This window comes from Cyprinodon variegatus, unplaced genomic scaffold (assembly GCF_000732505.1).
Source record: "Cyprinodon variegatus isolate N-32 unplaced genomic scaffold, C_variegatus-1.0 Scaffold389, whole genome shotgun sequence".
Classification (NCBI taxonomy): domain Eukaryota; kingdom Metazoa; phylum Chordata; class Actinopteri; order Cyprinodontiformes; family Cyprinodontidae; genus Cyprinodon; species Cyprinodon variegatus.
In genome coordinates, this window is record NW_015150842.1 from 272,933 (window position 1) to 298,423 (window position 25,491).

The 25,491-nt window shown below is 37.1% G+C and overlaps 1 protein-coding gene across 1 annotated transcript in view; it reads right to left on the reverse strand.

The window, feature by feature from the left end:
• LOC107092654 (partitioning defective 3 homolog B-like) overlaps positions 1 to 25,491 on the reverse strand; it is a 128,789-nt gene that overhangs the window by 18,631 nt on the left and 84,667 nt on the right. Inside the window, exons 9-14 of the mRNA XM_015387250.1 lie at positions 24,808 to 24,916; positions 23,566 to 23,705; positions 23,349 to 23,477; positions 7,648 to 7,839; positions 5,941 to 6,099; positions 51 to 186 (exon numbers count right to left, since the gene is read on the reverse strand). Coding sequence (XP_015242736.1) covers positions 51 to 186; positions 5,941 to 6,099; positions 7,648 to 7,839; positions 23,349 to 23,477; positions 23,566 to 23,705; positions 24,808 to 24,916 — 865 coding nt within the window. The remainder of the gene's footprint in view (positions 1 to 50; positions 187 to 5,940; positions 6,100 to 7,647; positions 7,840 to 23,348; positions 23,478 to 23,565; positions 23,706 to 24,807; positions 24,917 to 25,491) is intronic.

The following is a 25,491-nucleotide window of genomic DNA, read 5'->3' on the forward strand; positions in this document are numbered from 1 at the left end:
CTTTTATTAGGTGGAAGGGGAAGATGTGGCATTTTAAAAGTTGCACTCACCACTACATGAATAGATGGGGTTGGACACCAGTGGGGGCTGGACAGAATCGGATGCTTGGCCTTTGGCTGGGCTGATAAGTCCCGACAGGCCAGATGAGCTGTCGAAGGAGCGGTTGGGTGAAACCTCATATTGATCCTAAAAGGAAAGACAACAAATAATATTAAGAGTTTAGGGAACAATATTCGTTATGGACAGACACGGTAGAGAATATCAGGAAGGAGGTGGACAAGATGCAGTGGATCATCCTATGACCCTGCCCTGTCTGTCTGAGTTTTATCCTTAGACAGGACATTTCAGCCACTTTGTGTGCTGTTGGTAGACGGAGGGCCCTCTGTCAGTCTGTCCCAGGGCAGCTGTGGATACAGTGCAGCTTATCAGCATCAGTTTGTGAATGTAGTTTGAAGGGCTTTGGAGTCCTCAGACTTGATTATGGACTCTATAAATAGTGTACAGGTCATTTACAACCGTGATCACAGAAGATTACTAAATACTGGTCAAATTTTGAGTACAAAAAATGCTAAAAATGGTAATAACTGCATCTTAATGTTTTTTTTTATATATATAAATGACAAGTGACTACAGTCTATAAATGATCATAACATTATGTTCAAAATTTGTGATAAAAGGATTTTGTTCCCCAAGAAAATTGTGTTCAGACTGAGGCCCGAAACTGTCTTCATTTCAGCTTGATCATCCCGGACCTTCAACTGATCAGTCAGAGACTATAAAGATTCTGACTTTTTTTCGGGTTAGTGAGTGCGTAGCGCCAAGTACTACCAAGTACCAACTGATTGGGTTGTGAAAAAAGACCTAAAAGAATAATACTTTCAGAGTCAGTAAATTTTTCATACAAGCCATAAAAATAGAAAGCTATTTAGAACAAGGTGATTTTGTAACACAGCTCTGCAGGCTGCAAATAAGCGAGAGAGAGCAAGGCTTTATCAGATACAGGTTAGGACGAACGTATTACTGCAAAGCTGATGTATTTGGTTGATTGATTGACCTTATTGATCTCACAGCAGAGAAAATGACTCGTTACATCAGCTCAAATAGTCAAACAGAGAAAAAGAAGAAAGGAAGAAAAAGGTCCATGGGATATACAGTACACAGTTTCATCCCACTGGGCTTTAAATTTTTATCTATCCATGTTAAAATGATAAAAGCATTTACTAAAATTCTGAGTTAGCGTTTATTCTCCAAGAAATTTACAGACTATTGTTAAACAATGTTTCCACGTTCAGTGCATTAAATCCTAAAATAACTTGTGTATTCAGTTTAAAATGGGAACTCTGGTCATTTCGTCTTCTTAAAACAATCACTGCTCCCTCACATACCTGTTACAACCAATAACAGCTCAAGCCAGGAAGAGTATAATTTTTTTTATATTTTTCAAAAAGAATCTGAATAATCAAAAACCAGTATCTGCATGGAAGAGCTGTACGAATACCGGTTCTGATAGTTATATCTCTAATTAGATGAATAAATAGATTTGTTTAGTTTTCCTTTTAAACCGGACTGGGCTCTATAACCATCCAGAGGACAGTGGAGGACCCTTTTCCCACGCCCCACTGTGCTGGAAGCAACTTCAATGGTGCTTCACTTTTCAGTGTTTGTGTGGCACTACCCATCATACCGACACCTTTCTCCTCCTCGAAGACCCATCTGAGCCCCCACCCACTAATACTCAAACAAAGAATGGATTACAATCTTGATGTGTCTTTTCTAAGAATTTCTTTAGGGATTTAATTTGCATTTATTTATCCTCTGTGTGTTTAGAGAAGCTGATGTACATACTCATTAATATGCATCCATCTGTGTGTCATTTTGAATTTGTAAAACAATGTCTTTGTGTTCCTCTGTGTTGGATAAGCTCTCATCTCGAACAACAAAGAAGTGAATTAGTGTGCGTGTGTGTGATAAATCCTCTCTGTCATCCCAGTCTTGACCTCGCACTGAGCATCACTGGCTAGTCTCTTCAAGACACGTCATCCTTCAGTTTGGTGGACATCCCGTTGGCCTCCTCCCCGGTTCTCTCATTAACCTGTGTTACGGTGCATTTAGATTTTTCTTGAATGATAAATGCTCTCGCCGCTACTCCTTAAAGTCAATAGATTGTTAGAACTCTGAGGTTTCAAATCAGACACTTGTTTAGGAAAACAATTAGATTAGATAACATTTTTGCTATGATAATGTAGTTTGGAGCTTCTTTGAAGCCTCAATACATGTTAAATCTGACTTAGATTTTATTTAGTGTGACTATAAGCCGCGACTTTTTCCCCATTTTCCGACCTTGCGGCTTACATAACAATGCGGCTTATCTATGGACTTTTACAGCTAACAGCTTCTAGCGTAATACCTAAATCTATGGATTTTACCATCCACCATGTTGACGTCACATTTGCTTCAACACAAGTACGGTAGCCGCGCGCGGGGGAATGCGGAGGTCCCCTGGAAGCAGACTTCTACCGCGAGTGGTATGAGACAGAAAGACAGCGAGAAAGACGGACATTAAACATAAAAAACCCGCGGCTTATAGTCGGTGCGGCTTGTATATGTACAAATCGTGCAATTTAGCTTCTGCGGCTTATATTCAGGTGCGGCTAATAGTCCGAAAATTACGGTAGTCATTTTGTAAACACAAGTTTATACAAAAAGAAATTTTGATAAGTACAGCTCTCTAGATTTTTCATTTTTTAAAGTGCATCCTAAGCAGCTAAGCATTGATAAAAAAAAAAATTAAAAAAAACATGACTGTATAGTTACGGTTCCAACATTCAGTTTTTTTTAGTTTGTTTTTTTTTTTATATCTGAGGGAACATATGAGGCCATCAGTTTGAGAATTTGATCTCCAGCACAATTAAGTGAGACAAAAAAAGAAATAAAAGAATAAAAATCGAACTGATAGGCAACCGGTAAAGGTTTTATCCCATGCAACTCAACTCTGGTCTCTCTTTGTAATTCTGATTACACATATGAACACTCTGGTTTCAGTATTTTCGCAGCCAGTCCTGTAATAAAGCAATTCACCTGACTGAATATGAGCAGGAGGTTTCTGCAAACAGACTGCATGGCCTTGTAAAAAGGCTTCAAATGAAAAGCAGATGAGAATAAAAGCCTTTTTCTTTCAACTCAAAAAAAAGACACCTGAGTCAAGAACACTCTTAAAAAGAAGACCTCAGACAAGAAATCTGAAAAGCTGACATGTAAATGCTCTTTTCGCTGCTGATGCTGGTAGCACAGAGGCTAGTGTAAAGAGCCTGAAGAATGGATAGAAAGGCTAAAAGGCAGGCGTAGAAAGTGGTGGTTCAAACTGACTTTAAAAATACACAATATGCTATTTGCTGGGAAAGAGAGTCAGCAAGAGAAGAAAGTAATTCCTCATTTTTGGTAATGAATATCCCTAATCTTTTTAATCCTGATCATTTAATTTCATAAAGTCACTCCTGCTTATAATTTGCAATGATAGATAAAATATAGTACAATAATATTCAAAACAGCTAATCCTTATCTTTATACTTTTATAATTATTCACAACTTGCTTTAGCTGCTTTTCTTCTTTTGAGATAATAAAACAATCTGGTTGTCATTGTAAATGTCAGAAAGAAAAAAAGGAACAATTTCTAAACCTTTTTAACCTCTTACACATGATTTTTTGTTTTTTTCATTGAATTCAGTTTATTTCTAAAGATCAATAATAATTCATGTCATCAAAGAGAAAATTTTATAAAATGATGCAGACCAGTTGGGTTAAAAGTTTTTTATTTAAGAAAACTCTGATTGGATAAAGTCATCAGTTCCATCCAAAATCATTGAATCGTTTAAGGAGCAAAGCTGAAGAACATCAGCAGTCACCGTTATAAGTGCTTTCTATGGAGGACCAATCCTGCCATACTTAAAAACACATACGGAAATAAATGAAGGAGTTAATAATATAAAATTGCTTGAAAAAGTACCTAATAATATGAATTTGTGTGCCATTAAATGTGACAAATAATAAAAATAAACATTTCTTCAAACAATTGATAAATTATTCATTTAAAAAAATATACATATTTTTAACTTTCACTTTTTTTTTAACATTTTCTTCTTGCAATTATGCTGACTTATTTTTAACCCCCTTATTTTCTGTTATACATTTTCTTGAAATTATTGCAAGTGGGCTGCTTTTTTTCCCGTATGTCCACTGCAACCTTTTTTATTGTTTTATATTTATTCACACCAACAATTATTTTTGTTTCATAGTGATTTACAACGCAACATTTTTAAAGCATGTTTTACTCCACCATAAATATTTATTTTTATTTATTTTTTTATTTTAATTTTTTTTAACATCCTTCTATTTCTGAAACAATAATTTATTTATTCCTGTAACTTTTCTAACTGTTTTTTTACCCAAAGGATTTTCGTCTGCCCTTTTTTTTATCCTTCGTCTATTTCCACTTGGTCGTCTGACTGCAGCCGGTAATGTTAAAATGACTCCGGGGAGGAAGGGTTAGGGGGGGTGACTGAGTACTATGATCCAACACAGATTTTGAGTCAATACACCTAGAAGCTATTGAGCAAAAATTCTAATATTTTCTTAAAAAACTGAATAAAAAAAATTAAACATTTAAAATGTGAAAAAATAAAATGCATAACTTTTCGCTCAGTGTTGGATCATAGCACTCCATTGTCTTCAAAAGTTACAACTTTTTTTTTTCCATTTCAAATCTTTAATATTTGAAATTGAAATTAATAACATAGATGGTGTTGGTAGAGCTCCTGTGTCAGACATAAAATCCCTGGATTTTATGAAAGACTACTGATAATAATCCAAGCTACGATTCAACCTTAGAAAATACAAGTTTCTAAAAGCATCTCAATTATTAATCATTTTTTAGAATATAGCGCACTTAACACATTATATGGCTTATTAATTGGGCCCTACTTAACTTGCTGTAAAAAAGATCTCTTTACAAAGATCAGTGTCTGGGTTTTATCTGAAACTTTAGAACTGGGTTTATTTCTAATCAATGTCCAAATATATTTATAAAAATCAAGGTACAAAGAAATAGTTTGGTGGTGTAAAATATCAATTAATTTATTATTCTATGTGCACACATATATTCAATTATTTATGTATGTCTGTCTGCCTGTCTGTACGTGTGTATGTTTATAAATATGGATTATATGTATTATAGTAATAACATTATGTTACAATTGTAGGCGTTGTTAATACAAAATAACAATGTTATGTTAAAACCTAAATTTAAGATATAGTTATATATTACAACAATTGTCTAATTGATATATATACCTACAGCAAAGAAATGTCGAATTATTTGACAATACATGAACTTGGACGTTAGGAGCTGTCATTCATTTATGTGGCTATAATAACTAAATATTGCATCTGTTTTATTTATTTATATTGTAGATGATTCAATTAGCTCCAGATGATTTCTCACTGAGTAATTAGTTAATAAGCCGGGAATGGCAGCAACCATATCATTGTTTTATGGAATGAGATTGGGGGCTGAAAGCAAATGAGATTGTTTTCATCTCACTCCTTTTTCTACATCACCATAAAAAATGTTTTCCTTTTTTTTTGTAGAGCAGTATATTTATAATAACGTAATATATTTGTTTACAAATTAGCTTGGAATAAACCAGTAAACTAAATGTATGTAATTTTCACATGTTTTTTTTTTTTACATTTTAAAATGAATTTCTCTTTCTGCCAGCAGCTCACACTATAAAATACTTTAATCCTAAAAATAAAGTTGGGGTTGTAACATACAAAAAAATATGCTTTTAGCATGTAAATTAAGGTGAAAAAATTGTACCTTAAGTAGCCAGTTTCTTTTTGTTTTTTAGAACAAGTAACCACAGAGAAACTGTAAATAATACCTTTAAAGTCCTCAGCACCACCAACTGAATCATTCCTCTGACGTTTCCCTCCTGCGACATCGACCGTCGGAGCGTCTCCATGGCAGCATGGTTGGAGCGTCCCAGCAGAGACTCTCCATTTACAGCGACGAGCTGGTCATTGATGTGTAGCCGCCCGTCCTGTAAACACACATTTGATTTTACACATCTCATTAACAATAAAAGATTTAAGAACATAAACATCATAAAAGCCAAAACACCAAAAATCGAAACCTTACGATCGCATGGCAGAGTATACTCATCAACACACAAACCCAATCTCCCCGAAATAAAGCCTCGTTCCTACTGAAAATAGTGCGTTAAAACTGATTTTTTTCAAACATGGGTCATCCTGCTAATAATCGGCATTTGGCTCTCTTCCCATTGGCAAAAAAAGCCGTGTCTAACCCTCGCTGGCAAGCTGTGTGGCCTCTGTCCCCCTGCAGCTGCAGCTGCGTTCCTGGTGACACCATCATGCTGGGTTAACTGTGATGATGTTACCAGTGCAACAGAAATCAAGGAAGTAAACTATGTAGAGCAACATGTAAGGAAGTCAATGTGCTTTATCGTTTCACTCTTTTATCTGTCCGAATCCTTCTCAGCAGTGGTGCTCCATGTTTATAGAATATAAACAGAGCTTGCTAGATCAGAGGTTTCTAGCTTGGTGTGTTGACGTCCGTACGCTGTGTTCAATGTTGTCAGATAATTTAACGGGTCAACCCGGCTCTGGTTTTACCACTGCAGATGAGAGCCGAGGTAATTTTATCGCGGGTCGCTTGCCGAGTCGTTGAGTCGTGAGCTTTTCCCGCTGTCACTAAAAGCTGATTGTTCTTGGGTTTAAATGACTTTTTTCGATCAGTGTGAAAGGGGTACTAATGCAGTGACTGCCCCTGCTGGATGTCCCTCAAACGTTGATCATCAAACTTTTCCTATAAGGTCTGTGTTACAAACCGCTCCAGCCAGAGTCTTTGGACTTGTATAAATTAGCTTGCCTGTTTTTCTCAGCTGTCCAAGACGTATCGGTTGCTTCATGATGAGGAAAAGGTCAGAGGTGAAGAAGGAGCCACAGGAAGGAATAAACATTTGAAGTAACCCAGCGAGACCATCTGGTTGTCTAATCTTTATTTTCTGCTGTTTATCTCCATGCTGTTACGCTTTGATCCTTTAAGCCATGAAGTCAAAATGAATGCAAGCGATGAACCATGAGATAAACCACATTTATCACTGTAATTGGTTTGATTCAGTAAACTAGAGAGGTCAAGCGCGTTACCTTGAAAGTTTTGGCACAATGCAAACTTCATTTGTACTTAATTGGGACTTAATGTGCAAGAATAACAAATGAAAGAAAATTGGAAAGAGAGGAAGTAGCAGAAAGTAGATTTCATTTTTATCGTCACAATAAAGTTAGATTGTTTAGTAGCATGAACAATTACAGCTGCAGGTATTAAAATGATCAAAGAAGTTTTTATTTTATTTTTTATTATTAGACCACAATTATGCATTATATTTTTGCTAGTCTATCATTAAATGACTATAAAATACATTGAAGTGTGTGGCTGCTATAAGACAAAATATGAAAATATTTTCCAAGATGTGCAGTTTTACAAATAAACAGTACTGTTATAAGGAACTTTATATTAAGAAACAATTGAGCTGTTTTAAATGGAGTTTTGGTTAACTTTATGTCACCTTGTACGCAGCTCCTCCATGAATGATGGATTTGATGAAGATTCCCAGATCCTCCCCCGTCTCCCTGGACTTGTTCCCTTTCAGGCTGACGCCAAGTCCTGCCGAGCCGGTGTCATTGAGGGGAACCTCAAACATGAGCTGCTCTTTCCCGCTCTCTAAGACCATGCCACGCACAGGAGACAGCTCATCTCTCTACGGGAGGGAAAAAGAAAGAGATGCTGCAGATCAGGTGTGATGCATTGATGATGTGAGAAGAGGGGTGAAAACCGGGTGACGGAGTTCAGCTTATTGAAACTGAATAGTCTCCAAAACCTAAACTAAAAGCTTTTCAATTTTCAAGAAAGAAGCACAGGGTGCTTTTCAGCTAAACTTCACTAAGACTGAAAAAAAAAGGTCTGCGGGAAAAACAATTCTCAAGAAGAACAGAAAGGCCATTTGGATGGTCTGCTTTTATGCATCAATTTCTCCCTCTCTCAGCACAGCCATATCAATAAAAGTTCTGCATTTTACAAGAGGTAATTGAAGAATACAGCCAACACAGGGAGCCCGAAGGACAAAAGCGAAAGAGAATATAAAAGAGAACGATTGTAAACCTGACAAAAAAAATAAGAACCAAAGATGGATTGTTGAGGTAAAAAAACAGGCAAACAAAAAGATGGTGAAAAACACCATATTATTAAGGCAGCTGCGTGGCAGTAATGACTGAGTGTGGGACACAGTTAAAGGAAAAAATACTCTAAACAAAGAGAGTGTCCAAATGAAAGTCTGTGTTTTGATGTGTGCGATAGCTCAGTGGGAGAGCTGTCATGGTCTCAGCTCATAGAGGATATGATATTTGCCAAATAATACTGGTCTATGGTAAATTCAGGAGATTTAAACCACAGCATATTTGGGGAATGAAACCCCATATACTATTTGGATACTGTTTAAAAGAAGAAGTTTCTTTAATGAAATGTAACATTGACTTTTTACCCAGCAACATAGACAGGTTAAGTATCATATTGTTTTTATTTAGGAGCTGTGAAGTACATCACTTGGGCTGTGACTCAAAAAGCTTGCACTATTTGTACAAACAGGTTTTCCGATCAGAATCAAATTAATAGAAAAAGAAAAAAAAAAACATACAAACCAATGTAGAACCTTTCCATATCAGTGCCTTTTGCACCATGTCTCTAAACTGGTTCCTTTTCTCCTACACTATTTACATTCTGATCACTGCTGTACTTTATAAATGGAAATGTTAATTTAATTGTTGTAAGCTGCTCATTCAATGTTAAAAAGCTGCATACATCGACTCTGTGTATACAAAACAATTAAGTTTGTCTAAGTCTCTAAGATTAAGTCTTAGTAAGTAATTGGCCTTTAAACCTCATACCGTAACTGTTATGTTTTTTCATTTCGGCTCTAGAGGCCTGTATTTTAACAGTTGCTAGACAGGAAACCCTTGCAGATAGAAGCAGGGATCGCATTGAGCAACTGTATCCAGGATGGGATTCAAACTCTGGATCAACATGGTATCACGACCACGCCTCCATGAGGGGTTTTTGATCCCAGGTTACAGGGTTACAAACTGATTACTCAACAATATCCTTCAAGTTTTTCTACAAAAAAACAAAATCATGGTTATAGCATTAATTCCAAGATGTCCAAGTTATTCTAAATAGAACTACAGTACGTCTGTCCCCATTTTAGATAATAATAAGTAATTATTATTTTTTTTTCTTTTTTGGGAGCTCCAAACCATTAGAAATGGCTTTGTAACTATTCCTTGCTTCCTTCGTTGATCACCTGTTCTTGAGTTTGTTTAGACCAGACATTTAGGTCTTTTTTTTAGGCCAAGGATTTCAACTCGTTATTTTTGTTATCAGTTAAACTTTTTTAACACGTCAAATAAAAAAACAAAAAAACAAAATGAAGGTGATTAATTGCACTTCCTAATATACATAGTAAAATCCCAGGCAGGAACCTCTGTACTCGTTGTTTCTTATAGACTTGCGACATCACAGGTGTTGGTCCACTTGAAATATAACAATCAATGGCTCCATCCGAACACGAGTTCTACAGCGAGGTGTACTTGCCGAATAACTCCAATTGGTATGGACATCTAAGCTAATGCGGAAGTACGTCCGTGGTTGCCATAATAGGTGCACATATCTGAACAGTTAGGAAGGAACTATGACCAGAAACATGGCCTATTTGTGTAAATGGCTTTACGGTAGCCTTAGTGGCTACTTATACTCATTTTAACTTTAACTGTACTAAATGTTGCACAAGGAATATCAGCTGTTTAGCTTCTAAAGGCAACGCTTTCTGCAGCGCTGAACTGTCCTTTTTCTACAAGTATTAGAAGGAAACCTCCTGTTCTGTTTGCTGGGAATATTTTATGCCTTGTTGCTAGCCAATATTGTATACAATTTTGAATCATATTTGGTGGAAGGAATTGTACTATAACTTATGTTCATTTACTGTTCACACTTCTATAGAAGTAGTTTTTCACAGTTTTTACCAGCTTTCTATACTTACGCATTCAGGTTATCTTTTGGTTATGTTAAAATTGGACAGAATAGCTGAAACGTCAAAAATAGATAACACCTTTTTCAGACCTACAGCTTTAGAATCTCCTCAGCGATATGCTCTTACAGAGGTCAGAAGGAGTAAAATAACAAATAGTAATCACAGCTTTAGTTAATGAACTAATTACTAAAAAAAAGTGTCAGAGAAAGCTATAACGGGTTAAGGGAGACAGCTATAAGTTAAAGCTGTAACTTTAACTCTCTTAGTGACAAAACATGAAGAAAAAAGGATTTTGAACCGCAGCACAAATGGACCCATATACCATCATGGATGCTGGCTTTTAAAATCTGCACTTAGAGCCAGCTTTAATCTTTGTCCTAAGACACAGAGCATCCATAACTTTCAATAATAAGATCAAACTTTAGATTTTTTGGATATTTTCTCTATTTCTACCCGACAGTGCTCCTAGTCTGCTTTGCATGAACTCAGACCAAGAAGATATTTTAAATTCCAGGTGGTAGAATTAATGGTGGATTGTATGACTGTGAGCTCGCCAGTTCCTGCTGCAGTAAAGGGTACCCAAACTAAATAATTACAACTCTATAGTTCACAGCTGGTATGAGGTTATTTTCATAGAGTGTTATTTTTGGTCTGCTCCAAATGTCTCCTTTGTTCCTCTGGCCAAATAATTCAATATTAGACTGAGCTGTCCAAAGAAGTTCTCTTTGGTTCACATTAGTCTGGCATTAATGTTTATCTTACAGAGAACAACTGACCTCCTTGCAGAGCTCATATATCAGTTAAAGTTCTATATTCTCTTTCTGAATGTTCGGGCATCCACATCTAAAGGCACACCAGCAGGTGAAAGCTGTAGGTCCCCTAAAAGTTAAATGTTTGAAGACTTGTTTTAGTATCTGTGGTCTGCTTTCAAGATCAACTTGCCTGGATGGCTAGACCAAGGCATATTGGCAGATGTTCTCAGTCTAACCATGCAATGGAGTGTACTTAGGACATCTTTTTAAGTTTGTATTTTCTTTGTTCAAAAAATAACATGTTGGGGTCTGTGGTGTGTGAGATTGTGCATGTGATGGTTGATTTACTTGATTTTATATTTTTTTTAGGGTGCCTGTTTCACATCTGGCCAAGGAATACAGATTACAACTAGCTTTTTGGCTAACTTTGACATATTTTGCTGTTGTACTGTAAGGTTAACATGCATTGTCCCTAAACAATAGTTACATAACAATTTTAAAAGACAATTGTGCATTAAAATTAAAGCAATTATCAATACTTCCCAGCATTTAGTAACTTTTAGGTCTAGCATTTACGCTTATTTGCTTTGCAGGTGAATATATTGATTTGTTTGGTAATAATATGGATCAGACCAAACAATATGATCTAATGATTATGCTATGTATTTGTAGAGTTCAAAGTGTGATCATACTGGTTTGACAACAGATTCAATCACTTAAAATAAAATAAAATAGGTTTCTTTTAACCAAGAAAGGAATAAGTGAACTGAAAGTAAGGGTAATAGTTAATTCTAAATCATTGTTTTACAGTCAAAAAAAATTAAATAAATTCTTGCAGGGGTCAAAACAGATTTGTTATACTAAACAAAATAATTTGTTTCTTGTAATTTAATCTAAATTGGTTTGTCAGTCTTAACTGTCAATAAAATGGATAAATCTAGTATGTGTATGAAAGTGTGCATTTTTGTGGGTCAGCAGTGTTAGGTTTAAACATAGCTGTTTGTCTGCAGGGATTGTAGGTTTAACAGCGTTAAGCCGACATAAAGTCCTCAGCTCTGCAGAAAACTGTTTTCCCTGCTGGAAAAAATTACTGACTGTCCAGACCTGATAGGAGGCTCTCCGACCTTGGCAAAAAAAAAAAAAAACTTTGTGGAAAACGTTAGCTATGTTCTTATTTTATTTATAATGAAAACTCATTGAAAGTCTGAAGCTCTGTTCATTTTAAGCAAAGATTTTAGCTTGCTGTCAGTTTTTCAGCCTGTTATTCTGCCTTAATTCCATTCTTTGTTTTTATATGATTTCACATTTTGTTTTAGAGATAAAATATGCTAAAGAAAACACTCATAAGAGCTTGCATGACTTGATTCAGCATGCCAGTATACACATTTTTAGGGGAAAGTTTACTTTCCTTTCTTGTGAAAAACTGCTGATCTATCTATACCTCCAAAAACCACTGCAGTTAAAGAACCTGTTTTGACCTTAAATAAGTCTTTGTTTTTCACAGAACATTACACAAGCACAACATAAAAAGCTTTAACCCATTCAATAGTTTCATAAAACATTTCTATTATTCCAGCTGTACAGCTGTGATAGGTACACATTTTCTGTGTAATGATGAAAGCAGTGAGTCTCTGTATTTCTGGTTCCATTCCTGGTTATAAAAGGTGTTTGATTCTTTGCTACATTAACTCTATCAAATCCATCCAGTGACAAAAAAAAAAAGCCGTTTGTACAGATGAACCTTCACATGCAGGTCGTTTAACATTTAAATGGGTTTGCCACAATGATGGATCAACAGGAGGCAACGCTATCAAAGAGACAGCTCAGTCGGCGAGTGAGTTTTATTAAACGGAGCCAGAAAACGTGAGGGCGAGAATGATAGAAGGACGCATTATGTGGAAATGAGTGAGAACACTCAACTACTTCACCTGTATCACCTCTACAGGAGAAATGGAGTGTGAGATGGAGAGAGACATACAGAAAGATTGGATGGCATGAGAAATAAGAAGAATAATGATCATAATTTCACTTGTCAGGATAACATAAGGGGTCTACTTAAACACATTTCTGCAACGTTACTTGATAAAATGTCAGTCTTCTAACAAGAATGCTACAGTATAAGATTGGCCTCTCTGCTCTGGATAAATGAAGGCTGAAAGCAGCACTGTAGAACAAAGGTCTTTGCTTCTCCATGAAGCAACAAAAAAACCCAAATTGGACTTAGCCATTATGGACAAACATCTCAAGGTAATGTTTTTAAATGCTGACTTGAATTTTAGCCACAAAGACTTTAAGGAGGTCTGAAGAAAAACAGTGGTCCGACAAAGTACTTCCAAGATGTAACTACCGTCATTGTCATATGTAACCCGCTACTTTTTTCACAAGACTTGAACCCTGTGTCTTATAGTCCCGTGCGGCTTTACTATGGATTTTTCATGATGTTTGTGATATTGTAAGGGGATTTGTTGTGGTTTGTTCCACTGTTGTATGTCAATACTTTTCTTGGCAGAAGAGTATGTGATCAGACACACAGTATCCATGGAAATGTGTGCTATGTTGGTTATAAGTCGTTGCGCCAGGGAAAGTACTGCCGCTTGATTTAGCGCAAAAAAGAAGCAACTGCAGCCACTCGACATCAGTGTAAATCATGCGTTCATAGTAGTACTACGTGGTCAGTGGGAGGCGCCAATGACGAGTGGCGATAAATCGTTCATTAAAACTGGTCGCATACTGGGGAAAAAAAAAAAAAAGCCCAAGTCTGCCAGTGGATTCTGAAAGCGTGGAGTGAAGTGTCTGGATTTCAAAGGGCAGGATTGCTGCATGATGAAGAGGAGGACACCGCCACTGCCCGTCAGAGGGTGGCTGATTCTGACACTGACAACGAGTTCTTTGGTTTTGAAAGCGAAAGCGAAAGAGAGAAGAGGAGAGTGGGTGACGAAGCCACCCTGAGCCTGTTCGTTTCCGACACTGAAGAACAGCCACCTCTTTCCTGACAATCCTCTTTGTGCATATTCTCTTACTTATGGTAATGTCATACATTTGTCAGGTGTGACAAATGTATGAACAAAACAGGATTTTCCCCTACTTTTGGCTTGTGTGGCCTTGTAGTTCAGAAAACATGGCAATTGTCTCCTCAAGGTATATCCATTTTAATCTTACGTCTTGGGATCTCTTAGCAGGTGTCTCTAGGAAGAGTTGTCTCTGGGTTTTCCTACTTGATGGAAGAGTATAGCTTTTGTTTTTTGAAAACTACTGTCTAATCATGAAAGACTAGGTATGAGTTCCTAAAGTGAAATCAGATGAATTTTAAAGCCCCAGAATGCCTGGGGTAAAGAGTAAAGAAGATGATGTTACACAGTTTTAATGTTACACCTGCAGTCCTGATGAGGAAAAACAAAAGCTTCTAATGGCAGAGGATATATTTTTATAAAATTACAATAACAGGCGCAGCATTCTAGAAAATATTAAATGCTATGTAGAATGGCAAGTTGGACCCCAACATGAATGCAAAGTGATTGCGAATAGGCCTGAGAGTAGTAGGGATGAGCTTTGAGCAGAAGAAAAGGTGCTTGAAAGAGCAACGGATTCTGCTGTAAAGAAACACAGGTCTTTACAATCTCAAAAACAAAGGCTTGTGTGCAATTTTAATTAAAAATACATTATAAAAGCCAATTAATTCTAATATGTAAGCATTAATTGTTTCCAACAAGGCTGATATGGAGAGTCTTCAAACACAAATTGGAGCCTCTGTTTCCCAGACACTGTTTACTTTTTTTCTTCAATGTATACAGCATTTCCCATTAAAGAAGGTCCCACATGTTGTCAAAAAAAAGGTTTAGGTCAGAAAAAGGAGGGGCAAATATCAATAAAAATGTCTTCGTAGGTTATCCCGGCAGTCAAGTGCTTTAATGCATCTGATGGAGCTTTGTCAGGCATAAAAATCACGGCCTTCTTGAAAAAAGAGAGTTTCTTACCACTCCTTAAATATAGTATCCTCTAAAACATTAGCAGTACTTTTTGGAGTGTATTTGATTCAATCTTAAATCCAACAAGATCAACCTCACTTCTCTTTAGTAATACCAGCCAATACCATACCTTATTTCCATCTTGTTGCTGACTGAATTACACTAGACAATTAAATTAATTTGAAATATATTTGCAGTTAAAAAGGGCACTTAATTGTAGTCATACAACATTTAACAAGAGTAAATTTGTCCCTCCAGAACTTAAGGTGGCGGTACTATGCTTAAATAGGGTTTGATGCCACACCGAAGGGGAGAGAGAGTTGAAACTAGTATTCAGATCAAAATAAGCTCTTTTTCCCCAAAACGGTTATAGTAAAGTCCTCTATCAATGTATTCTGGACAGGCAAGCTTCCAAAGTCAAGAAAGAACTGAACCCTGGGAGTAAAACCTATATATGCTAGTGGTTATTTCAGAATAAAATTGAAATAAAATTGCAGTTGTGAACCAAAACCTTACTTACAGCTTGTGGGACCTTCTTAATCTGAATCAAATTTGAGCTCTTTGTCCATTACTGATTCATCAGCAGACCCATCTTAGCTCACCTTACCTTAGCCATATCTTCATTAACTTAGCAAATATGAGCAGGCAGCTTGCAGTTTCAGAATCTGAAAATACTTGAAAAAAAATTGTATTGCATTTGATTCTTCTCAATCTTCTCAAATCTGGACTTTTTTTCAGAATACATCTTTCGCAACTCTGATTAATATTATCCAAGCATCCCTTTGGGATATTTTGTTATCATTTTAAACTTCTCATAGTTAAGTTGAATCTATTTTTAGTCAGTTTTGCCTTAGGTCGCCTAACAAGCATGAACACTATAATGTACGATGATCTCTTTAGCCAACATCTTCCCAAAATACGTACATAAAATTTAATATAATTATGCTCACAGTGTAGATTGAACCAGCTATCTGGGACACAAATCTTTTCTGGTCAGACCCTAAAACATTTGACAGTCATAAGTTTAATTCAGTTCTGATTTCTCTAATTACTTTGTGTTTCAACTTGACCTCCTCTAAGGCAGTCTCAATGCAATAAACAGCTTTAAATTCAAATAATCACAGGTGTAGTAAATGTTGTATGAACAGCACCCTTGACTCTTTTTTGATTAACTTCATCCTGACCAACGAAGAGTCACATATCCAAAAAATGCTAATATTATAGCATTTATATACAAGCCTTTATGATTTGGCATTATCAAGTTTCCGTCCTTTAAAAAATGGAAGAAAAACGAAAAAGGCTGCATAGAAACCCTTTAAAGAACATCCAATGTGGAATGTCTGCCTACTGCTTTATATTTAGCCAGAATGTAGTTTGCAGTATCAGTTTTCTGTTTTTCATTGGCTCCCCTCAAATAAACCCTAAAGGCTACTTACAGAAGAGCTATATCTTTATTTTTAAGAGTAACAGCAGCATTGTGAAATAGCCAAGCTCGCCCTCTGAGGAGTGCAGTCAAACCTGACTGTGGTGACCGTTAGCATCTCTCATGTGGTCAAGCGCTTTAACACACAACAGTGATGCTGGACGATAAGAGGATGAAGGAGCTGAAAGGCCCTAGATAAACACCAGAAAGATGTGAGATGAGACAGAAAACCACAGAAGAGAGATGTGATACCCTTCTTGACTGCTCTCCACTGGGATGATGGCAGCTCCTGCAGAGACACCAAGCTGCCAAATGTGTGTGTGTGTGTGTGTGTGAGTCTGAGTATAAACCAGTCTCAGAGTGGTGTAACAGATGGGGGATCTACTGTAGTGACTCTGTGAGGTCACACTGGTGACAGTATCAGTGTGATGCACTCTCTCCCACACACAAAGAAACAACAGACTGAGAGGAAGAAGCACACCAATGCACAGGCTGGATGTAGAAGTGATGGATGAGGTTTAATCAGAGTAAAGAAACTGTTCAATACAGCTCTTTTTTGTTGGGAAAATGCTCTGTCACCAGTGGCTAACTATTCACTGAATTAATGCCACTCTGATTGTGAGAAACACCTGCCCCTAAAACACCTTTTTCTATTCTTAAAAAAAGGACGGAAATAAGAAGAGAAAACTGTCAATCAGGGTGACAGAAAGCAAGGCCAAAAGATGACTAACAAAAGAAAGACTCGCACAAAATAAATTTACATATTTCCTGTGTTCTTGAAAACTTGAAATGAAAACACAGTAATTCGTTTCCATAACCTCACCCTAATGTATCCTTATCTGATTGAAATTCATTTTGCTGCTGTTTGGAAATTTAAACAGGAAAAAAGTATCCCAATTTAATCTGCTACTGCTTATTATTTTGGATTCAAAGCAAAGAAGGAAACAAAATAATTGATTTTCCTTTTTAAAATATCTAATTTATCATCTCAGCAAGAAAGGAAAAATGAGTTTTGAAGCCTTTCACCTGTAAATATCCTAATGCGTTTTGTACAGAAGGCTATTGTCCAAATAAACTACCCCAAACTTTCCCAGTTCTACTGTAATGGCCGCCATTAGCTTTATACTCTACAGGAGGAAATGGCATACAGTCTCTTAACACCAACATCAACTACTGTATCAACTACAGTTGCAAACATTGAAACCAAAAGGTTAAGAGATTTTGCTTTCAAATCTTAGTTTTCTTATGTGTGGAATTCAACATTCAAAATCAATGTAATAAATAAGTGGACCATAAAAGTAATGTCTTTCTTTTTTCTTTAAAATCATTGGGCCTCATCCAAGAAACTGTTCATACAAACAAATCTGTTCTCAAATTGCTTGTTCTGACAGGGCTAAACATTGGCGCATTTTGGACATTTTTAGAAACTACATATGTTTTCTTTGCCAAATGTCTTATGATGGAGCCATGTTTATGTTCTCCTGTATGAAAAAGAAAAATAAAATGCATTTTTTTTGGTCATTTTTCAACTTTTTTTCTAGATAATTTTATTTTTTTAAAGCACTCGCAAGTCATATCCTACCAAATTTATAAGAAGTTCAATAATGTGAATTGGGCCTGTAGAAAACTAAAAAAGCATGACAGAACAGAAAACACGAGGAAGAAAAGGAGTCATGTTTGCATTATCTGAAGGTGGAAAGGAGCACACTTGTGCCGAACATTAGTTCCACGCCACTAGCCAACTCAGCAAGCACATCCCTGCTCATATGCAAAGAAAATCACTACAAAAAAGGTTTCACACTGTACCAGCGTGCAAGTGTGTGGATTTGTGATGTGTTTAGCCTACACACAGAGAGCCGGCACAGCAGGATATATACTTGCTATACCGTGGACTATGTATGAATATGCTGTAAGTCACAGATCGGCAAACTGAGTGAGAGCCTGCGTGCATGTAGAGGTGGTGTAACGTCTTTGTTCTACAGCGAAAGCAGACATTAGCAGACAACACCAGATGGTAGGCTAAAATGAGACAACGGAAGAGGGGGAGGAGAAGAAAGAAGAGATCATTCCATCATTTCCATGTCATTCTTCTTCTGCTGTCCTCCCCATAAACACACACAGAAGCCACAATTCCTAAGAATGCAGAGGAGCTTATATTACTGTTTAATGTCTGCTGAAACTGGGTTTAAAAATGAGCATTCCCTTCTTCATTTGCAGTAATCAGCAATATTAATAATTTCATTAGACTTAACTATATCTAGAGATATAAAATTAAAACCCGAAATTACTGTAGAGAAAAGAAACCGCAAACATAACGCTTCCATCACCGTTTCCCTTCGAGTTTGTTGTTCTTTTGTTGATGTGTTGCTGCTTTTATAGCAAACATTCATTCTGGAAATGAATGTTTGGCATAATATTTGCAATGCTGGTAAAGTTTGGTTTTTAATCAACCTACAACAAGATTATAGCGGGCCATGGGTGTCTGCTTTACAAGCAAATCCTTGTTGTTTGCAAATATTTCTTAGTCTTGACAAAAGACAAAGATATAAGACTGATGTTGCCAGCAGAACACATTCAGTAACTGTTGAAAAATCCAGGCACTTCTTCAGTGTTTTTACCAGAGTTTTTATAACAGTTTGTAGTAACTTGACAACATTCTACTGTGTTCAAATAGACTTTATGTAAGTTTTTACTGAAAGAGTATATATAAAACAGCCTTTTTATTTAATCTTTTAGGCTAAAACATCTTTTGATGAGCAAACTGACACCTCAGTGGTTCAGCGATGATGCAATTATAAGCCTGTAGCCTTAATCTAATTCAGATGTGACGTTGAGAGCGTCCATGTTAAATGGATCCAACCAAACAATCAAAATGTTAGATTTAAGATGAATTTTGTGGACAATAAGAAGCGACTGGCATCCCGCTGAATTTAGACACCAATTGTAAGTCCTGGTAAGATGAAAAAAAGCAAAATACAAAAACCTTGTTAAGTATGACCACAAGCCATGAGGACGAGCAGAAAAGGGCTGCAGTTCTGTGTTTTGGCCACAGGCGGCAGTATCATTAATAACCCTCTAATGCCTCTTTTTTTTTTTTTTTGAGTTTTTTGGCTCTAGTGGCTTGTTGGACAGTAGGCTGACAGGAAAGGGGGAATGAGAGATGTTGACATGTGGGAATGAGACATGTGGGAAACGACAACAGGCCGGATTCAAACCCGGGTCACCCGCGTCAAGGATTATGGCCCACAAAGCACATAGGCGGCACTGTAATTCCTCTTTTGTGAATGTATATGTATTTAAAAGAAAGTGTTTATAGATGTAAGTGCGAATAACTTTAAAATGTGTTTGTGTTCTTATCCTGGATTGACCCTTCCTACGAAAAAAATCTTTATCATCCTTTGTAATCCCTCAGCTAACTATTGCTTTAGATGCACATGGAAATGGATAAGTGGGAGAAAAGCTGAGCAGGACAGCTGGACTTCATCTCAGATTTCACTGTAATTAATGGCAGATGTGAGTGCAAACAGGGCAAACGCCAAAACTGAACCAAACGGTGTTTCAGCGAAGCATTCATACAACATTCATTACTTATGCAATGATGTTAATGTATAATTTACTTTAATCTAAAAATTTTTATTTTTTTTTTCAGATGGATTATTGGACACAGTGTTAAAAAGTTGATAAATTAATTGTGTCATTTATATCACATTAATCTGACATTTTAAATGGGGTGTGAACACATAAAATTAACAAAAACGCAAATATTGCTTATATGGAACCAATTAGAGCAAACTTAGGCGAGTATCCTTAATCAAAACAACCTTTAGCGATGCACAACCCATCTCCACACTCTCCATTACCTGATGCTTCAAAGCATAAGAATGTTTATAAAAAGTGCCCTGAAGTTGGAGGTAGCCAATAACAGCATTAAAATCATTGAACTCAGAACAATGTTTCCCTTATGGGACACAGCGAGTCGTTATGTTTTTAGTGAAGGACACTCCTCTGACATCTCAGGAAAATATGTCAACTATTAACAAAGAGCAAATAGATGACGTCATGAACTAGAGAAAAAAAAAGGTTTACAGAGTTCTAATATTGTTTACTAATTGGATATATAACATTTGGCGAACTGTAGAAGAAAAGAGAATCTGAGTGGAAAATTCTGAGAAAAACAAAGCTGCTATGATGTGTATACACCCAAAAAATGTATACTTGGCCTTCACAGGCAGCCAGCTATCAGAGTTCAGGCATGCACACACGATGAAATCCTGGATACATTAACAAATTATCGTAAATGCTAACACATGCTCTCACACTAACACTTCACCCATTTTCCTGTCTGCAGAAACAGAATTTCCTATGGGGCTCAGGGTCACATGAAAATGTTGGTATGTGGTCGCCTGGCAGCCACTGAGGAAACATCAGTCGTCAGGAGCGGAAAGAGACACAAAGGGAAGAGGCATAGAAGGCAAAGTAAGAGAGAACAAGAGACACTAGGAGGAAACAAACCACAACAGTGAGTGACGGCTGGAGAGAAACATGTTTAGTTCTTCCAATTCATAATCTGTCTGAGTAGTACTAAAGTATAGGAAGATAACATTTTTAATTGTTAATTAAGTTGCATTTGTGCAACTGTTTGTGAGAAAAAGAAAAAGAAACAATCAGAGTCATCAGTGATATATTTTAGCAGTGGTAAAAGCAAAAACAAACTGTTTCATGGAAAGAATTGTAGGGAGGGAAATCTTTGTTTTTAGTTCCTCTTTGTTTTGTAATTAAGCACACTGACAAAGAAATGAATGCTTTGTAAATCATACTTAAAGTAGACAGGGATTTTTAGAGAAAATCCAGAAAAATCCAAAGCTTACACAAAAATGTTGGAAAAAGAACAGGTTTGCATGTGATTGAGTGAAATAAACATTTGAAACATGAGGCAGGAAACATGATGTAGAGCTGTGCTTTTCATAACAGGCCTCGTCTCCGTAGATGCTAGTTTCCAGGTACTGCTATTTTGAAAAGGAATTTATAGCAGGAGTTAGACTGTTTTCAGTTCAACATCTAATGCCATAAATCAAATTAAAAGACAAAAAAAGAACATTTCCAGCATTGCATCATCACATTATGGTTTTGTAAGATGTTCACATTAAACCCTGAGAATAAATTAAAATTTGGTCCTAATGTGTTGGACTCCATTTTTAATGTGACAGTGGCTTTGAGTGCAGGAGTTTGCCCTGCAATTGGAGGGTTGTCGGTTTGAGTCCGGCTCCGGCTTTTAGTTTCGTTGTGTCCTTGGGCAACACACTTCACCTGCATTGTCTACTGATGGTGGTCAGAGGGTAACTGTCTAGCCCTCAGAGTAAGAACCATTTTTCCAATTTCACCATCAGACTGAGAACCAGTTGTTGCAAAGAGAGGACATTTTGCTGCTCCTCCCATGCTATTTTGCTAATGGTTAGGTTTAGGGCTAAGGTGTCAATGGGTTAGGGTGAGGTATGCATTGGTAATGTTTAGGTTTAGAGTTAGTTTCAGAGTTAGGGCAAAGAAATGGTTGAAAATGACTGAAAATCAATGTAAGTCAATGGGAGTCAACACATGGTCCTCACTACAATGGCAGGTATGGAAAACCCAAGCTTCATCAGCACTGGTTGTGTTTCAGAACCATCTACTTCTTTGATTGAAGGCATTTTTTCTGTAGGTTTTCCACAGGTCAAAATGAGGATTTTGACTCCACAGAAACTCTTAAATAATTCTAAAACACCCTCCAACTCAAACTTTCAGCTTCATCCAAATGGCTTCTTTAGGGTTGACTTCTTTACTCTCTCTGCTCTAATGCATCTCTTTAGTTACAGACATGATGTAACTAATCCCCATTCAATCTCCACTGTTTAGGATGAACGTTTCAGATTTTCAGCATCTTTCTAATTATTTGGCTTTTTCCAAGAGCCCATAAAGCTGGTATTCAGGTGGTATACTTGTCACAACAAAGTACAGCTGAAAGTCAAATGTTTCCACTACCAATTGTTACTTAGACAATCTTCCTTCATTATACTTTTTCTGTAAAAATTATATGACGAGTTGATATTGAAGACCTTAATGATGATCAGATCTTACAATAGCTCCACCTCCCACATCTAGATCGAATTACTTCAATTTTTTATTGAAAAACACCAGCCCATACTGCCTTCAGATCAAAGGGTTAGTGAGGTGATTATTTACCTTTCTCATCATTGTTTTCCTTCCATGTGCTCAAGTCTTAGTAGACAGAGTTCTATAAATTCATACTACTTAGATTTTTCCCAACATTTAGACGAATATCCTGATCAAAATTTTTTTGTTATGATGGTCTAAGAGTCCCTGAGATCATCTGAAAGCAATTTTGTTGTTCTTGTGATCGTGTAGGAAGAGTTAAATGAAAGGGTTTTATCCCCATAATGAGTAGTATGTGATCAATTGATCTGTTGATTGATTGATCAAATGTTTACTTAATGACTTACAACTCAACTCTTAACTTCTTGTGGACTTTCGTTTTAAAATTTGACCGTTGACATTTAAAAAGAAAACAACAAAATGGAAAGAATCCTAACATTTGTGAGTGAACAAAATAAAAAAGGGAGAAGCCACACAGCAAAAAATATGGAAACAAGTAGAGAGAAAACGATCAGCAAAAGTGCAAAATAATAAATCGAATAAAAGAGGTTAGTTAGTATTACTGGAACTAATAATGACAAATAGAAAGAAAACAAGGAAAAATAAATCCAGTTAGAGAAAAGATGTTTATTAAGAACTTTAGAACAAAGGGGAAATTTAGCAAAAACAATGTGCTGATACAAGGTGCAAAAAAAGCATATTTTAACCCTTACAAAGTCCAGAGATTCATTCAAAGTGGGAAACTATAAAAACACAGTTAGTGTGGAATCAAACCAAATTTCTTTAAATATTAAAACTGAACAAAATGACTAGAATAAATAAGAAACCAGATCAGTTTTCAAAGCCAACAGAAAGTCTTGTCTTGCTGGCTGCCATGTTAACACTGGGACTGTTTCTTACCATTTCTCTGGGAAGGAACATCTCATCCTGCCGTAAGACCACCAGGGACACAGTCTCCCCCTGACGAGTGCTGCGGAGCATACACACCAGCTCCTCCTGGCCCACCCCGATGGTATCCACACCGTTTACCTAAAAACACCCAAATATCAAGCTCTTCTTGAATAGATATGTTAGGATGTAGAGACAAAAAGAAACATCCAGGTAAGCTCTCCTCTACCTCCAAGATGCGGTCTCCAGACTGAAGCCGTCCATCTTTGATAGCAGCTCCTCGTGGCAGAATGTTTTTCACTAGAATAGGACCTGGGCCGTGTATTGAGGAATCTCTGGTTACAACAGTAAATCCGAGACCCTCTGAACCTACAATCCCAACCACAGAGAGAGGCAAAAATCAGAGCTTTGCTCCAAATGACTGAATACATTTCAGCAGGATTTTAAGGTGAAGATCTGAATTCAACCTTCAATACAAAGATACTTTAAACTATTCAAAGAGCTTCAGTGAAGCGTTGTTGATTCAGCTCCTGACCCCATCTAATGTATTCTATGTGTGATAACTTTGAGCCTTTGGAGATTGAGTGTGTCGCTTTAAATCTTCAGGAAACATGTGCAGCTACACGTCTGCAAGCATAAAGGGTTTGGATGGTTCAGGAGAAGGTAAAAAAAGAATGACAAAAAGAGAAAAGTAAAGATGGCAAAAACGAAATATGGAAATATTTTCTATTAATATTGCTGCGATGAGGGAGGAAGGAAAGAAAGAAAGGATAGCTGGTTGGAGAAAAGGGAGGAGGTCAATGTATGAAAAGAGGGTTCAGCTAAAGGTCAAAAAAGATGGCAAGACGGGTAAAAGTGAAATGAATGAAAAATATTGGAAACATAGAGACAATGTTCTGGAAAATAAGAAGATAAAGACAGAAAGCTTAATCAGAGAAAATATGTGCACATATAAATGTGCATCAAAATGCCTCACACACACGGCTGTGAGAACATAAAGAGGTTGCACACAGACAGTTGGACTGGTTGTGTGGTTTATAGACCTCATTAAGTCTGGTCTCTTTAGCAGAGCCAAGTCAGCAGTTTGGTCTGCTATGAATTCATATCAGCAGAAATGAACAGATCAATAAAGACTTAATAGACCCTGAAGAGAGGGAATGTGGAAGATGGAGGGAGGAAAAGGACTTTGCCTGATAGGTTTACAGAAATGAGAACAAATCCATACGAACTGGTAAGGCAAACACCTCCTCAAACTACATTCAACGTCTTAACTTCTAGACTTTCACTCAAAACAATTAAATGAATAATCTGAGAAGGAAATAATGCAACAAAATTGTTATAAATATTATTAAGATTTCAATGTAGGTCACATAAACTGAGGACCAACATTCAATGCTAAATGGTTAACTGAACATAACCTGGTAAAATTTGGTCTCAATGCAGTTTCTTTACTTATCTAGATGTTTCCAACCTTTCTTTAAGTCAATCTGCAGCCTTCGTCCTCCTCTTTTATTGGACACCAAACTGGACAGCGCAGGACTTTTCCTGTGGAGGGGGCTCTCCCCCCTTTCCTTAGGGCTCTACATTAAGAAAATGCCGTTTTAGTATTTTAGTTTAACAAAACAAAATGAACACAACAGTGACAGTTCCATTTAGGAGTTATAAACAGAGCTCAGATAAAACCTCCTGGACTTTATGACGATGGACGGACGGACGGACGGACGGACGGACGGACGGATGGACGGATGGATGGATGGATGGATGGATGGACAGACCGATGGATGGATGGATGGATGGATGGACGGACGGACGGACGGACGGACCGACGGACGGATGGACCGATGGACGGATGGATGGATGGATGGACGGATGGATGGATGGATGGACGGACGGATGGACGGACGGATGGATGGATGGATGGATGGATTGACGGACGGACGGACGGACGGACGGACCGACGGACGGATGGACCGATGGATGGATGGATGGATGGACGGATGGATGGATGGATGGATGGACAGACCGATGGATGGATGGATGGATGGATGGATGGATGGATGGATGGATGGACGGACGGACGGACCGACGGACGGATGGACCGATGGACGGATGGATGGATGGATGGATGGATGGATGGATGGATGGATGGATGGAT